The 17,334-nt window shown below is 34.8% G+C and overlaps 2 protein-coding genes and 1 non-coding gene across 3 annotated transcripts; 2 read left to right on the top strand and 1 right to left on the bottom strand.

Moving 5' to 3' along the window:
- The first annotated feature begins 1,747 nt into the window (after positions 1–1,747).
- On the top strand, positions 1,748–5,487 carry LOC107819555 (uncharacterized). Its single transcript, XM_016645674.2, has 8 exons — positions 1,748–2,026; positions 3,152–3,415; positions 3,496–3,567; positions 3,680–3,718; positions 3,969–4,076; positions 4,395–4,492; positions 4,596–4,707; positions 4,955–5,487. The coding sequence occupies exons 1-8, from the start codon at positions 1,871–1,873 to the stop codon at positions 5,210–5,212; spliced, it is 1,107 nt and encodes a 368-aa protein (XP_016501160.1). The 5' UTR covers positions 1,748–1,870; the 3' UTR covers positions 5,213–5,487.
- A 2,758-nt stretch (positions 5,488–8,245) lies between these two features.
- On the top strand, positions 8,246–8,317 carry TRNAN-GUU (transfer RNA asparagine (anticodon GUU)). The gene has a single exon. It is a non-coding gene; the product is annotated as a tRNA-Asn (tRNA).
- Positions 8,318–11,836: 3,519 nt separating this feature from the next.
- Positions 11,837–15,905, bottom strand: LOC107819554 (proteasome subunit alpha type-1-A). Its single transcript, XM_016645673.2, has 2 exons — positions 15,400–15,905; positions 11,837–12,518 (listed from the first exon to the last, which is right to left on the bottom strand). Exons 1-2 carry the CDS (start codon positions 15,748–15,750, stop codon positions 12,045–12,047), a joined length of 825 nt encoding a protein of 274 aa, XP_016501159.1. The 5' UTR covers positions 15,751–15,905; the 3' UTR covers positions 11,837–12,044.
- Positions 15,906–17,334: the final 1,429 nt, after the last annotated feature.

The following is a 17,334-nucleotide window of genomic DNA, read 5'->3' as shown; positions in this document are numbered from 1 at the left end:
GTTCGGCTTGTCGATGCGTTGGCAGTTACCATAGGAACAGTCTGGTTCCCGTTGTCGTTCGTCATTTCTGTAAAAGAATGACACAAACAAACGTTAAAATCACATAGATTTTAATCTCCACTGGAGTAGAAAATCACACAGGTTTTAGTCTCCAGAAATAATGAATATAACACAAATACAGAAAAGAGTAAATTCCTTAAGCTTGTTGTTTAGCTGTATTTGTAAAATAATTATGGAGAAGATAAAATAACATAAATGTAAAAGAAACAAAATTTAATCCGAGCCCACTGAATTCACAGTGTTTCCTTAAGGAAATTAATCCCCTCCCAATACCCAAGGTTGTGGATTATTTCCTCCCAGGATAGAACGAATTACACACTGGTGTAGCGATACTTCAAACACCAATGTTTCAGCGAACAGAAAATCGGTAGCAAATCACACTTACTGATACTTTGTTTGTAGTTAAAATAATGCAGAAGAAAGGAGGAGAAGTCAGAAATTCGTATGAAAAATCTGAGAGAATAGACTGGTATTTATAGCCAATGTTGAGCTCAATCTGAAGAGGTGCAACTCTTCAAATCCGAAGAAGTGCCAACTGTTTCTTCAAATCTGAAGAGGTGCAAACTGTTCTTCAACTCTTCAGATTTAAAGAGGTATAAATTGTTCTTCTGAAGAGGTGCAAACCGGATATTTAATAACAATTCTTCTAATATTTACTATTAACAAATAAATTTGGTCCAAAATATTAATCAATCAATCATTTGACCGAATCCGTAGCCGTAGCCGTAGCCGTAGCCGAGCAAGCGACGACGACGGCGCTAGGCTTGCCTTCTTCTTAACTCTTTAAGAGCCAGAAGAAGTACAATTGTATATATACCCATCAAAATCTCTTCCTCTTCCAATATGGGACAATATCCCTTTGTCAAGGAGGGAAACTCAAATATTTTCAATTTTCCTCCATTTCCCATTCACCCTCTTTTAAGCTACATTTAAGCTTAAAAAACCCAACAGGTACGTAAATGATTCTCCCTAGCCAATTTGTCTTCTAACGTTGTCCAAGCGAAATTCTTCGTTTTTTTGCTGGGTAAATGACATTTTCAAGCTTTCATCGTATATTTGCTGGTTCACTGGTTCAACCTTGCAACTTCACGGTGCCCAAACGTGAAAAAGGATGCCTATTTTTCATCTTTATAACCACACAAGTTGTATTCGCTGCGCATTTGAATACAAATGATACACGTTGATAACAGCTGAGCGAAAGCTACGAATAGTAATTAGGCAAACAATAGTTACTAGGATCTAAATTATAGTGTTTTATGAAAATTCCTCAAAGAAAAATTGAGTCACCTTTAAAATATTCCATCATAATATACTAGAGTTCTAATTTTTACATGTGAACTTCCAGCATAATATATTAAAGTTCCAGCATAATATACTGGAGTTCCAGCATAATATGTTGGAAATTCAAACAGAGGTGCTTCAATCTCATTATATTATGCTGGAAGTTCATTCACATGTGCTCCAATCTCCAGTATATTATGCTGGAACTCTCTGTGTTGCAGTAAAATAGTGACTATTTTTTAATGACTTTGCAAACGTCGGCTATTTTTCAATTAACCGTCCAAAAATTGGCTAGCCCGTGGTATTTTCACCATAATTTTGGGACAAAAACTTATTTTTATTTACGGAAATAATTAAGGGAAAGAAAATAAAAAACAAGTGGACTCAGCAGTGGACAGTATGCAGTAAGCAGAGAGCGGCTATAAATTGGATAGAGAGAGAAAAAGCTAACACAGGGGAAGGTTGGGAAGGAACATATCCCATTTGGGGGAAATCAAACTTAATTTCCTCAAATTTAGAAAAGGGAATTATGGGAATTGAAATTCGTCCCGCCAACAGTGATAGTGAAATTGGTAGTGCACCGGTTGTAGTTGGACTCCAACCTTTTGCGCTAGTTGACCATATAGCTAAGGTTGATTGGTCTCTTCTCTCCCAAATTCCCGGCGAACGTGGTGGTTCCTTCCCTGTACTTCTCCTTTCTCTCTGTCTTCTCGTTTTTTTTTTTTAATTATTCTCAATTTTTCCTGTTTTTGATTCCCAAATCATTCTTAATTGCTTGTGATTTCTACTTTTGGGTATTCTATGACTTCATAATAAGAGATTGTTTATTGCCAATTTCTGCAAAATTGGATCTTTAAATCCACCGTCACTCTAACTAAGAAATCTTAAAATTTTCAGCTAGCACTGTGTGTATGTGTGTGTTTGATTGTCCTTTTTTAGATGGGGGTGGGACAGGGAATCTGGCAGCTGTATTTGATTGTTGTTGATTGAAGCTATCTAGTTTTTTAGAATTCAATTGGGATTTGCATGGGGACGATATTCGAAATCAAATTTAGAGTGATATATTGCTATAACAAAATCAGTGAGTAACAAGACAGGTAAAAACAGTATGAGACAAACAAGAGTCTAACCTTTTTCCGATGAGGTTTTGATGTATCGCAGAATCCGAACTCTTCTAAGTGATATGATCTCGGTTGTTCATATATCATAAAGTTTATATCTTTCATATGTGATTCTAGAATTCAACATTATAAGTTGTTGCTGATTAAGTAACCTTTCCGGATTTTACTTCTACAGTCAATCTGAGACTGAAAACAGGGTTATATGGCATTCAGGATTGGACTGACAGAGAGTTGAAAAAATGAATTTTCCATTTGGTTGAAAACTCTCCCTTTTCTCTAATCCATGTGGGTTTCATTTGTTAAAAAATTATGTTGTTGCATAGTTTACTGTTAACTCTTCTTATTTGCAAACAGTTCCAAGTTTGGATAAAGGATGAGGCTGGTAGTTAACGTCAGTATAAAAATAATCTAAACCATGATCTCTGAATACTGAATTTGTTTGAATGTGAACTTATTTGATACAGAAGATTCTTATAGCAGACAGTTGAGGAGTAGTTGGTTGGCTTATCTTACCCTTAATAACAACTAACTAAGTGAGGCATAATAGTTACCTAAAATGTGTCTGAAACTACAGGCCGTGAAATATTATGTTTGCTAGGAATGTCCCTAATTGTTTTAAAGAGGAGTCTGATTAACTAGTTCTAAGAGTTTTGCTTCTTTTTTCATTTTTTTCCCTTTGTTAACTGAAGGTTGCAGTTGAGGAGTTGAAGCATATACTCAACGAGCTTAATGCCCATATCCTTCCTTCTACTGACGATGAATCTCCATTGAAGACCATAGCTGGGGGCAGTGTTGCAAATACAATTAGAGGGTTGGCTGCTGGCTTTGGGATTAGTTGTGGGATCATTGGGGCTTGTGGTGATGATGAAGAAGGTAAATTATTCATGAGCAACATGGGCTTTTACAAAGTGGATATCTCAAGATTGAGATTAAAGAATGGAACAACAGCGCAGGTGAACACATTTGTTGGATATTAGGATTCTGTACATAGATAATTCCCGGGTATTCAAAACTGTGTATTTCTGATGTACAGTGTGTTTGTCTTGTTGATGAAATTGGCAATCGTACAATGCGTCCCTGTCTGTCTAGCTCTGTGAAAGTTCAGGTGCCTCCCACTTTTATCTCGTCAAATTTAGTGGTGACTAATGATTCTAATGACATGTAAAATATTAGGCAAAGTGATCTTAAGCATATCTTTTTATTTCCTTGCTTATCAGGCAGATGAACTGAAAAGAGAAGACTTCAAAGGTTCCAAGGTGAGGATTCCCTTATTTGACATTTTAAACTCTTGTTCGCTTCTTGAACTTCTTGTCTCCATCATTTTATATAAATTAGTTATTACGATATTGTATTTGTACCCAGTAATTTGAGTTCTCGTATCCATTTATGAAATCTGTTTAGTATCTGCCACAAACTTGTTTTTCCTGTTATTACTTGCTGGAGGACAACTCTGGGAAATTGGTAGCAGTCAGTATTTCTTACTTATTTGCCTTTATTTTGTAACAGTGGTTGGTGCTGAGATATGCCATACTGAATATAGAAGTTATTAAGGCAGCCATCAAAATCGCAAAGGAAGAAGGCCTTTTTGTTTCGCTAGATCTAGCCAGCTTTGAGGTAATTTTGTTCACATAGGCTACTTGGTGTTATCAAAAGCTTGGCATTTCATTATTTGCTTTGAGTTTTTGAAGGGGAAAGATTATCTGTCTTCTCAAATGATACGGAGATTTTATTTCGTACTCTACATTTGAGCTGTCTGTAGAAAACAAATTTCATGAGATAACAATTGGAGACGCTTAAAAATAACTCATGTTTGAATGGAACTCATATTACTTCGTTTCTGTTGAAAACTCCTATTCTGTTATCAGTAAAAGGATTTGTGATCTTTTTTATTTTTGATTTTGGTGCCTCCCTGATATTCATAATATATGGCAGATGGTGAGGAAGTTTAAATTACCTCTAATTGAATTACTGGAGTCAGGAAACATAGACCTTTGCTTTGCAAATGAGGATGAAGCAACTGAGCTGCTAAGGTGATTACCTGTCCTTGGATTGAAACTGAGATATTATATTGAGATATAACGTTCATGCAGTTCATGCAAATGAAGCTCCATGTCTTTTCAACATTTGGTGCAGAGGTGAAGACAATGCAGATCCTGAGGCAGCACTTGAATTTCTGGCTAAACATTGCAAGTGGGCTGTTGTAACCTTAGCACAAAATGGGTGCATGGCAAAACATGGGAAAGAGGTATCTCTTATCCTTCTCACTAGCAGCTCATCTTTAAAGCAAAATGCTTAGAAAAGGACCTTTTTTTTCTGTATGTGCATGTCACCGGAAGATGGTGAAATCCTTTTTTTTTTCAAATGCTCCAACTTAGTGATTTTTTGTCATTCTTAGAGTAGGTTTGCTAGCAAACTTAACAGCATATTGTCGCTGTACTAGTAACTTGGTGTTTGTTTGGTTAATAAAGATGAGGTTTTATTTTGGTTTACAGTTAGTCCGTGTTCCAGCAATTGGCGAGACAAAAGTAACAGATGCTACAGGTGCAGGAGATCTCTTTGCAAGTGGGTTTTTGTATGGATTGGTACGAGCGCTACCACTGGAGGAATGTTGCCGGGTTGGTTCTTGCTGCGGTGGGTCTGTGATTCGATCTCTTGGGGGTGAGGTAACACCTGAAAACTGGCAATGGATGTACAAACAAATGCAGACTAAAGGAATCTCCATTCCAGAGCCAAGCAAATGCCTGTTGTGAGTCTTATGACATAGAAAAGCGATTTTGTTCTGTCGTCACGAGGTTTTTCTTCTCCCTCCAGCTGAAATCCTCCCCATTCCCCTATCCTCTCCTCCCTTCCCCCCTCCCACTCAAAAGAAAAAAGGAAAAAAGAGCAGCACTGTGTTTTTTTAAGTGCCTACTCCTGCTATTTGACTTTTCAAGAAGAAATGTTGAACAAAGTTCATATTATTGAATCCAGATCTCCAATTTAATTCAAATGCCATAGAGCAGAGAATCAAAGTTTGTACTTTGTAGCTCGATGAACTTGATCAAACCCTCTACGGCTAGAACATGTATCCTCCTATTTGATGAAAGTCCAAATACGTTGTACAGCTCTCACTGAAGATAGGGAACTCAAATATAGAGCTAACTGACACCCTGTTTTTATTTTTTTGAAGGCACTATGGAAATTTAACAATACCAGTCTCAATAAATATAAATTTTGTTAAGCAAATGCATAAATATAATATCAAATATTGTATTCGAGTTTTAATAAAATAAAAGTTGAAAAAATTATAAGTTCCTGAAAATGATGATTGTTGTTCTTATTTAACTAAGCCAAGGAAGAAACTCGGTTCGCAGAAGTTTTCAATCATCTCAATCACTATGTTCGACTTAAAATTTATTCCAGTTTTATAATCCGATTACTTCAAGTTTACAAATTACCATACATCTTTTTTAGTTTCAACAAGAATTTTTTTTTTTTTTTGGTAAACTAATGTTTTAAGTTTAATTGCAAAAAAATACAAACAAGATCTGAAAAAATGAAAAACGGTGTCTATTTTTTGGTCTCAAGCAAAATACAAATTACTCTATTTATTGATCAATGACAAATACTATGGGAATTGTTTCCAATAAATTAAAAAGAATAAATTTTTATTGCAAAAGTAAAAATGACTAAATTTCGATTAATTTAAGCTTTTTATTTTTTAGAGGACTTTCATTCTCTATCCAAGGACATAATTATGCATCCAAATGTTGTCTTTTTATAGAAGAGTTTATGCATGATAAAAACAGATTTAGAATTCAATCATAGAATATGAGTGAAAATATAGATTCATGCATGTGAATATCAGATTTAGAATTTACTTTTTATTTTTATTTTTTTCCGGTAGAATTTACTTTTTATCAATTATCACAAATGTAGTGTTTTAATTTTTGTGTGCCCATAATCGGTTCACATTTAATTTTGAATTGAAACGTTTTAAATGTAACATTGATTTAATTCCAAAAAATATTAAATTTTCTATATTATAAAAAAAATATCTATATTCACTTCTCATTTAAATTGAAACTTTTTAAAAGTAACTCCAATTTTATTCAAAACAGTATATTTAATTGTCTATATTGTGAAAAAACAATTTTGAGGAAAATTTTACATAGATACTTTGCTTGCTTATTTTCCTAAAAGAATTTTTTTTTATTTTTTTTCTTTTCTTGTTTTAATTTTCTGCTTACATAAAACATAGTTATAAGTGGCTTCTTCTAATTTTAACCTTACGTTTATTTTATTATTTTTATATTCACGTATAAAATCGAAATAGCTTTAATATTACTTAGAAGTTTGCAAATAATTTTTATTTAAAGTTATATCTTTAAAATTATTAGTTTTGAACTCATTTTTGAACAAAGGTTGGTGAATATGATTAATAGATTTCAACCGCAGGTAATATTACACTGGAGTCATCATAGAGATGTAATCTCATAACGAAATCGTTATTCAGTTTCAAGTATAAATTGATATTTTGTACCGAAATTAAAGAAGTATTTAACGTTAAGGTGTATACAAATTAAAAGGAACGGTATATATTATAGTTAATTTAACCTATTATCCTAAATATTAGGAGTTTGTACATAGTTCAAATAATAAAAATATTTAATAACCTAAATTTTAGTTGATTTCAAATTAGTCCAAAATTTTAGTAGTAAATTAATTAAATTATAAGCTTACAACTCTGTCCAATCTTACAGCTATTTTTAAAGGGAAAAAAGACGAACGACATTTCGTTAAAGGCTTTCGTGCTTTTAATATAGTATAAATATAGATTATGTGCATTGCGCGTGTACCCTATGTCGATGAGTAATAGATTTTTAAAAATCATAAATATTACTAAAAATTATATATTGAGTTATAAAATAAAAGTTTAAAAAGTAATTTAAGTGTTTTGAAATGATGAATATTGATTCTATTTAGCAAACTCAATAACCAATTTTGTTTTGTTCCACAGAAGTCCCCATAGCCCCAACTCAAATTATTTACTCATTTATTATTTGACGGAATAATTTATTTATTCCAAGAGAACGACTTGAAATCGGAATTAGAAATATGTATCAATCATTCAGCTCTGCAGTGTGTTTGTACAAGTGGGATTTATATTAGAAAATTCTATTAGTATAACTTCAAACTCTAAACATTTTTTCCTACAAGTTTTGGATTTTGAAGCATGTCTTTGTAGTTTTGTAACTATGTCTAATACTAGTAGACTCTATAATTCCATATACTTGAAAACCGTGGTACATATTTATGAAAAATTAAATCAAAACGTACAATAGCTAATTTGGCAAAGAAATCTCTATTTGTTTCCTAATGAATATGGTTCTGGCACAGAAGTATTAACTTGAACATATGATATGTACAAACATGTAATTAAAATCTTTACAACATAAACAGAAACAATATAGTTGAAAAACAAAATTCGAAAAAAAAATTGTCTTTAAAATCCCATCCTAATCGGTACTAAGTCTCAATCACACGCTCCACATGAGTCTTCTTCATCTGCACAAGAATATTGAATAATCGACCGATAATTACTTATATAAATTTGTTAAATATATATTGTTTGAAGAAGGTGAGAAGTCTAATGAAATAGAGCCACTTTGAGGTTCCCTCTAAAATGAGACATGTAAGGGAGCCACTACGAAGAAGTTCTGGAAGTTACGAAGGAAGCTTCGAACTCATATTGCTCATGGGTTGGGAACGGGAATTGAACTCTATGAGATCGAATCTCCTAATCCTCAGTAGCTCAGTGGTAGAGCGGTCGGTTGTTAACCGATTGGTCGTAGGTTCGAATCCTACTTGGGGAGATTTGATTGATTCTGAATTAAAGAATTCAAAATAAAGGGGCTCGCTTTGCCCGTTAAGAGTAGGTAACTCGTTCCTTATCTTTGTTTCTATTGCATTCTATCTCATCGTATCACATTCTGTTCTGCGAGATTAGAAAATCACCATCAATACCTCTGTCTAGGTACGAGATAATCCTTTGTTCCATAACTCTGGGGCTATTTATAACTAGCCAATTAAGAAGTCTCAGATGTACTAGCACTGCATCAAAGATGCAGTCACCGATTCTCCTGAGAGGTCACAATTGCCGCGAGCAAAGATATTAATGACGAGGAAGGCTTTTTTGTTATGCTACCAATACTTGCTCTGCTATTCTACCCAAGCCTGACTGAGGAAGAGTTACGGAGCATAAAACAAAAAAAAAAATACGTTAATGGGGCATACTATGTGTAATGATTCCCCCATTCACGATAAATAATAAATAAAAAGAGAAAAAGAAAAGTCATTCCATTTCGACATAAGACCCACACCCAAGTTCCATAGCTTTTGGTTTGCTATCCCGATCATGATTTTCCTACCCCCAGAGGGAAAGGTACTTCCCTTTTGGGCCGGTTGTGGGCGAGGAGGGATTCGAACCCTCGACACCGTGGTTCGTAGTCACATGCTCTAATCCTCTGAGCTACATGCCCTACCCCGTCTCCACTGGATCTGTTCTCGGGAGTACCCTAAAAAAAAAAGGAACCTTTTCTCTCCCCAGCCATTTGGGGTTAAGAAGATGTGAAAGAGCATTTATCTCTATAAGAAGGATGCGTTCTGAGGTGTGAAGTGGGAGAGAAGGGATGTCAGAATTGGGGTCTTGAATAAAACGACCTTTTGATTTTTTATTTTTTTTTAATTTTCATATTGAAAAAGTAATAAGAATGAGAGGTGTTAAGCCCCCTTCTTAGAATTAGAACCCATTGAGGGGGCCTCGGCCTGGGAAGGGAAGAGTGGCCGAGTGGTAAAAAACGGCAGATTGTAAATATGTAAGAAATTTTTCTACGTAAGCTTTAAAAAAATAATAGATATCGATAAGAAAAAGGGTAGAAAACGAACAACAGTATCTATAGAACATTAAATATCTTGAAGAGTTAGCTTGTTTTACACCTTGAACTCATGCTGATAAGGAACTAAAAATAGGATGAAATATTCCAAAGAAGTCAAACCTAAAGAGGCCTAAACCTAAAAGAACGCCACACACGTTGGTAAAGAATTCTAATCCTAAACAACAAACGCCTAAAGAATCCTAAACTTAAAATAAAGCAAAATCATAGCCAATAAAAACTGTAATACACGATAGTTTTGGTGTTATCCCAAAATTTAAAATAAAAAGAAATAGCAGTAAACAATTACAATTATATCCAACGTAAAATACACTTATAAAGGATAAAAAGGCGAACGATATTTCGATAGGGGATTTGTGTTTTTAATATAGTACTAGTCTTATGATACGCGCGTTGTGCGTGTACCCTATGTTATTGAGTGAATTATTTTACAAATTATATAGATATTATTTAAAAGTATGTTTGAGCTATAAAATAAGATAAAATAAGCAAAAGTGCTGAAAATTACAACATGAAAGGAGGAATTAGCATATCCCAAAGTAATACTTCCACCATCTCAATTTATGTAATGGTATTTTAACTGAGCAAGTGTTTAAAAAATAAATAAATTTAAATTATGTTCCTAAATAGTAATATTGTTGGAGGACTCTAGTTTTCTAGAGGCAGCCAATGGATATAAAAAATTATAAAATCAAAGTAGATCGGTGCATATTCGTGACATTAAAGCAATATTAGTTAAAGATGATTTTCTTGATTAAAAGTAAACTACAACAATCTACAAGTAGCATAAGAAGCTGACCTTGGCCCTATACGTCGATCACTAATTGACAATATGGCTATCTCCATGCATCGCACTGGAATACATAAAGTCAATTCCCCAAAGTCATAAAACAAAAATTACACATAAAACACCATAGGAGGTATCAAGAAAACAGAAATAAAATCTAAGAATGATACATACGCTAGAACGATATCTCAGGTAATACCAACATGTAGCATAAATCATAGAATGCAGTAAAACAAAACTACACAACCGAACTTTAACTAAAGCTTCAATCACATGATATCAAACCAAGGATCAAACCAATATAATATCGACAAAGAAAAACGGTTGAGAAAGTAATAGATTTGTAGCTAAACTCATTCTTTTTATTATTAAGGTTCTTTCATGTATGTGCTTTCAGAAAGTAATAGATTTGTAGCTAAACTATCCTTTTGTCTTTTTGTTTTCTTGAGCCGAAGGTCTTTCGGAAACAGTCTCTCTACTCCTTTGGGGTAGGGGTAAGGTCTGCGTACACACTATCCTTCCCAGACCTCATTAGTCGAATTTTACTGGGTTATTGTTGTTGTTTCATATATGTGCTTTTCTATTTAGGTTTTTTTTTGTTTACTTGATTACGAATAGGAGTGTTATTTTAGCGATTTCATATGAATGAGTTTTTTAAATATGATATAGTAATAATGATATAAGGAACTAAACCTACACAAAAGAGATAATGAAAAATGCATCCTAAACGAACACAAAAGGAACAATGAGAAAAAGACATACCATAATTAAAAAGACAGAATCTAAAGAATCATAAAACTAAAGAAAATAAAAACCTACGGAAAAGGATCCCAAGAATCCTAACACTAAAGGAAACAAAAACCAAAGGGAAAAAGAACTGGTAAGGCAAGAATTCCAAAACCCAAATAATGCAAATTCTAAAGAATTCTAAACCTAAAAGGAATTAAGCACACAACACTTTTTGATTTTTTCCAAAAACATTAATGATTACATTTACAAGTATATCCAACATATAATGCACTTACGAAAGGTAAAAAAGGTGAACGACATTTCGATAGATATAGATAGATATGGATATCCCACTAACTTTACCTTATATTGGAAGAAGTTATAGTAGACTATTTCGACACTTGTAATTACTGCATTAGCTTCGGATATCATGAAAACGAATTAGAATTATACTGCACAAGTCGATCATTAAAATGAATCGAGTATGTAATACCTCAAGGTGGATAGTTTTAACACGCAGGAATGTACATGTATAGGAGGTTCTCTGGCAACAGTTCTAATCTGAAATTTGATGAGAAACCAATTGCAGCATGCATGTGACTAGTAGTGGAGGTAAAATACTTTTTTGTCTTTAAAACTACAAACGAGTCTGTCACCTTGTTTCTGTACCACATGGAAGTAACATGTACGTTTAAGAAACACACACTTTCTTTTCCTTTTATATATAACCTCCTCAATCATTCAATCATAATCGTAAGTTCCCCTGATTCCCTCACCTCCAAGGCTCGCGTGGACACAAACGAACTAATACACCACCCCTACCTCAAAACCTCTACAGTTTAGTCGACAGTTTGCTGACAGAAGAAAATGAATTGTGCATAACAAAGAAAAACACGGGGAGGGGGGGGGAGGAGAGAGAGAGCTCTCCAATCCGACAGTCATTTAAACTGTTTAAAGTTTAAGTACAGAAGAATGAGCTTTGAAATGTTTGGACCAAAGTACAGCATGATTGCATAATAAAACATCCAAGCAGAAAATATTACCCATTGTGCCACACGAAATCTCATCATTCTAACAAGGCGAAATCTCTGAATATGAAAGAAGTGAGGCCTAAAGGAAGACATAACATCATCAAATATCCATTGGGGCAGCTCCTTGATCAGCAGGGGCACCCTCTTCGGGTGCTGCTGCTGGTTCATCACTCCCAGCTTCATCTGGGGCTGCAACAGGAGCTTCTTCACCAGCTATCTCAAATTCATTGATCAATGCTTGTATAGTTTCCTTGTCCAACATATGGAAAGCCTCTCCTACTCCTACCACTGCGACCGTGCAATTGGAGCTTGTTAGTTTTTCTCCTTGCAAAGTTTCTCTCAGTGCAAAGAGCGCATCCTTAAGCAGGCTTTCCCGTGAAGAATCCATGAAAGTCTCAAACCTACGTTCCAAGTACGTTTTGGCAGCTTGTGAACGAGATCCAATGGCAAAAGCTTGATACTCGAAGTAGTTACCACTAGGGCAATTGTAGTAAAGGTGAGCACCAGACTCATCCAGCCCACCAACAAGCAGGCCAACACCATAAGGCCGTTTCCAGGATCTTTGAGTGCAGACCTGCCACACAAGTGAATGTTAAGATGATATTGAGCAAGAAAGAGGCATCAACTCTCAAATTGGACAGTTAGCCTCGTATACCAATAACAAAAATTCGTTCCATCAATAGATCATCCTGACAAATTGAGGGAAAAAACAACATATAGCTCAATATCCACCAGGACATGACAAAGGACTAGAAAGAATTTTAGTTTTTCTTCAGCTCTCCTCCATGATTTAGGGCTTTGCACATGTGCCATTTGCAGGTGCACTGATTCGCCACCGAACACATCTGTACTGAAGAACTAAAAGAACCTTGTTGACTTTTCTATTTCTTTACTGGAACAGAACTGTTCGAACATGGAGAATACCAGCTATCATCTAAGAGCTGAGCTCTACTTTTTCCTTCTGTAAGACATTTCGGGACAAATTATAGGAGTCCTATATCAGGCACCACACAGTTGGTGCAACCTATCATCGTAACACCCGAAAAATTGTGCATAAATAAGATGTTCAGAGCTACCCAAGACCATATGCTTTCTTGAGAAGAGCTAGAGGAGTCTTTTATTTTTTTCTTGAGAACGAAGCTAGAGGAGTCATCTTCTTACTGTTTGACATGAGCTAGTAAACTAACTAAAAAGTTATATTAAGAACTCAGATTGGTAAAAACTTGATGTAACCTTACCCTGAATCGTTGAAGCAGAAAGAATATGACAATTGTCCACACATCAAGGCTTATAATAATGTCTTAAAAGGATTAATGCCACACAAATTTTATTGCGGGCCTCTAGTTTTAACAGTTGCTGGAACACAACTTATTCCACACGTCTAAGAAGGTATCATTGTCTATTAAGCCATAGACTACTTAGTTCATTTTTTATGTCGTGCATGTCTATATTCTTTTTACCTCTATGGGAGATTTCTAGAGTTCATAGAATTAAGTGCAAATTTCAGAGTCCTCAGAATTTGGAAGTATGTGAAAGTGTTTAGAAGTAAAACCCCAGGCCCTACTTGGATTGCAGAATCACCTACGGCTAACAATAAGAAAAATTTCAAGGAGTGCCTGCAATAATAAAATCGTGGAACTCACAAAATCACAACTTAAGGCTGCAGCGAAGTTTTAGACTGCAAAACCCATTCCATATTTTCTAAACACGAAAAGTAGAAGTTTCTAGCTGGTGAGTTCTAAAATGTATAATACTTTTCCATAAAGACAGAATAGGCAGCATATAGTAGGTACCTAATTCAAATAGTCTGAATTACACTGTAATTCCTTACGAGAAGATTAAGAATGATCACTTATGATAAAAGCTTGAATAACACTAGCTATTACGACTAGGCCACACATTGCAGCAACTCATTTATTACCATGTTCCCTCATTTAGCAAAGTATCTAATTTCCTCAAGAACATATATTGATATCTGACAGGAAAATCCAACGATCTTATACCCAGTTTTACACCAAAGAAAAGGCACATTTAATTACTCTAAAGGTAGCACTTCAAATCATGTCCCGGTACTAAGAAAATATTAAGATGCAGTTACATATTATGGCACCTCATTTGTAAAGAAAAAGTGGGAAAAATTTGGGCAAGCCGGGCTATAATGTGACTATGATACAGCTCCAGGAATGACAAATGCATGGGCAAACAATTAAAGTGCATCAGCGTTTACGGGAGTTGTCCAACAGTAAAATAGAATGGTAACTGGCTCCAAATAGATCGCCCAAGAAAAAGCATAGCACCTATAAGCTCCAAATATGCAGCAATTGGCAAGTAGTTTTCTTCCATTCCAAGTTCCGAACTGATCTTATGGATATTTGACAAGTGAAAACAAACATAAATTAATTCTAGGACTACGCAAGAGTATTTACAACAAAACCTACTTTAGTCAATAGAACAATACAAGCGTTCAAGCTATTACCAATCTGTTGAATGGCCACTCGCTAAAGTTCATGTCTACCGTTTCAATAACTATATCGGATAAGTAATTCTTATGGAGTTTAAGAATCCAGGGTGCCGGACCTAAATCTTTTACGGTGCAATCTCCCTATAGTTGCATAGTTGGGAAAACTGCTCTATTACTGAATATATCAAGAGAGCAGCACACAAGTTTACCAAGGGAATATGAAATAGGAACACGAACATCAATAACCTCCATGCTAAACCACATTAAGTTACGTCTCATTGCATTGAAGTTGTGGCTCAAAATCGCTGGCAATGGGAGGAATGCAAGAAAAGAAATTTTTTTAACAGACTCCTCTTCCGCCTCCCACCCTTTTTCTTAGAACTTTCGCTTATTTGTTCACTTTGTAAGTAAAAGAGAGGCGCAGCTAGAGATAATGAATGAGAAACTACTAGCCAAAAGGAACACAAACACTTCAATTCAACAAATGATACTAATACTATACGACAAGAGCTTGAGAAAAAATCCAACTTGTAATGAATGAGAAACTACTAGCCAAAAGGAACACAAACACTTCAATTCAACAAATGGTAATAATACTACAACAAACAAGAGTTTGAGAAAAAATCCAACTTGCTTTCCCCAGAAGGGAAAATCTGAAACCAGAACACCTGTCCCCCCTTTGAACCAGGCTAAAATCAGAGGTGGATCCAGGAGTTTAAGGCAGTGGATATAGAGTACCACTGCACCAACTATTCCTTTGTGACAGTAAATGCAAACAAATCATAAATTTCCAATCCAAAGTTGTTTCATTAGATATCAATAGCTCTGCAGCCACTGCCAAAACCTTGCATTTGCGTATGACTAAAACCCTAGCCCCTCAATTTCAACAGAGCAACAGAAGAATTCAGTTCATCAGCAAATACCAAACCGTAAGCAATCATTTAAGCGGAAATCAGATACAAAAACAACTTAGGGTTTTGAGAAAGAGCGAAACCTGAGCTTTATCAGCGAGCTGAACAACAAGACGGCCTACAGGCAACGGCGACTCATAAGCGTAACTATAATTAATGCACTCATTACGCATATACCGAGAAAGTACACGGCCGTCGGCAGTAAGTCCGGCGATTGCAACTCCGATGTGGTCATCAACTTTGAAGATCTTCTTCTGGTGAGAGGATAATTCGGAATTCGCCTTATTAACGCACGCGAGAATCACGTGCGTCTTCGATCTCAAACCTATTGCCGCTGAACCTTGCTTCACTGCCTCCATTGCGTACTCTACCTGAAATAGCCTCCCCGCCGGTGACCATGTCGTCACGTCGGTATCGTACTGGTTTCTGAACATTCTGTCTATCAAATGTTAGGGATTCGAATACGATGTCGTTTTATGGGAGTTTGGAATCACACACTTTGTCCAATGCGAAGCCTTTCTGTTTCTCTCCCTTTAATGGAGTTGGGAGAGTGAAAGCTTTGAGTTGTCTTTTCTTTTCCTTCAAGCCAAGAGTGAATAATTGGGTTTTTTCTTCAAAACCCGACAAGTAATTAGGGCCGTCATCATCATGGGTCATCTGCTAACTGGATGGCCCAATTACGGTTATTGTGAATGGGTTGGATATGGAAAGTATGGGTCCAGTATCTGACTGGATCCAAATCCAAGTCCTTTATTGGGATCTTTACACAAATAGCCGGCTGGATTCTTTGTTTACTTTTTTCTAGCTGATATACATAGATTATATGCTGATTATACTATATTATATGTAGATTATACATCTGCTTGCTATTTTTAGTTTAAGTGATTGAGTGTGCAGCAATTTATGTTAATTTGTCTCCTTTATTCTCGATGGAAGAATTAGCCTAAATAGTTGTCTACCCAACCGCTTAAACTAAAAATAGTTTGTGGATATATAATACTATAATATACATATAATTCATGTAAATATTTATATAATTATATATAATCAATATTTAATATATATGTACCGGCTAGGAAAAGTAACACGTGAATACAATCGGCTATTTGTGTAAATATTCCTTATTCATGATTGGAAGGGGAAGTGCACAAATAGACATATTTTGGTCCTCCATTTAAATAGTAGCTGAAATTTACAACATCAGAATACTAAGAGGGTGTTTGGATTGGCTTAAAAGCTTGTCAAACCAGCTTAAAAATACTTTTTAGCTTATTTTGGTGTTTGGCAAATACAAAAAGTCAAGTACTTTTAAGCCAAAAAAACTAAGAACAAGCCAAAAGCAATAAGTTGGTCTATCCCAACTTATTATTTTGGGCTTAAAAGCTACCCGAGTTTGACCAGGTAATTTACCCTATTATCCCTTACATATTTCTATAACTACCAAAGTACTCTCTCTTACTAAAACCTCTAGCCCGTTTATTTTTCTTCCCATTTCTTCCTAACTGGTATCATAACCTCAAGAACATTCTAAATTGATTAGCAATACTTGTTTCTCAACTTCAAAAGCTTTCTAACTCCTTCAGATTCCATTTTTGATTCATTAACCTAATCAAAAATGAAAGCAGAAGGCAAGAAAGTAACTTTTACGTGGTTCTATGATTTTGAAAAGTACTTTACGTTAATTTATTTACTTTGTGGTAATATTATATGAATTATTTATATAATTTAAGTATATTTTTAATTACAATTATTAATTGATGTTTTACCTAATAAGTACTTTATATTAATTAAAATAATCTTATCTAATAAGTATTATAAATTAAACTGAATTGATACACAAATTAATCTGCATTTGAGTTAATTTAAAATTAAAAATGCATCAATAAGCTTATTTTTAGTGTTGACAGCTTTAAGAGCATCTCGGTCATTTTAACAGAAAAGGGTGCTTATCAGTGCTTGTTTACCAAACATTTTAATAGCTTTTTTTCAGTTTAAGCACTTCTATCCAAACACGTTAC

The sequence above is a fragment of the Nicotiana tabacum genome, chromosome 12 (genome assembly GCF_000715075.1).
Source record: "Nicotiana tabacum cultivar K326 chromosome 12, ASM71507v2, whole genome shotgun sequence".
NCBI classification, from domain to species: domain Eukaryota; kingdom Viridiplantae; phylum Streptophyta; class Magnoliopsida; order Solanales; family Solanaceae; genus Nicotiana; species Nicotiana tabacum.
This window is presented reverse-complemented; position numbering and strand designations above follow the sequence as displayed.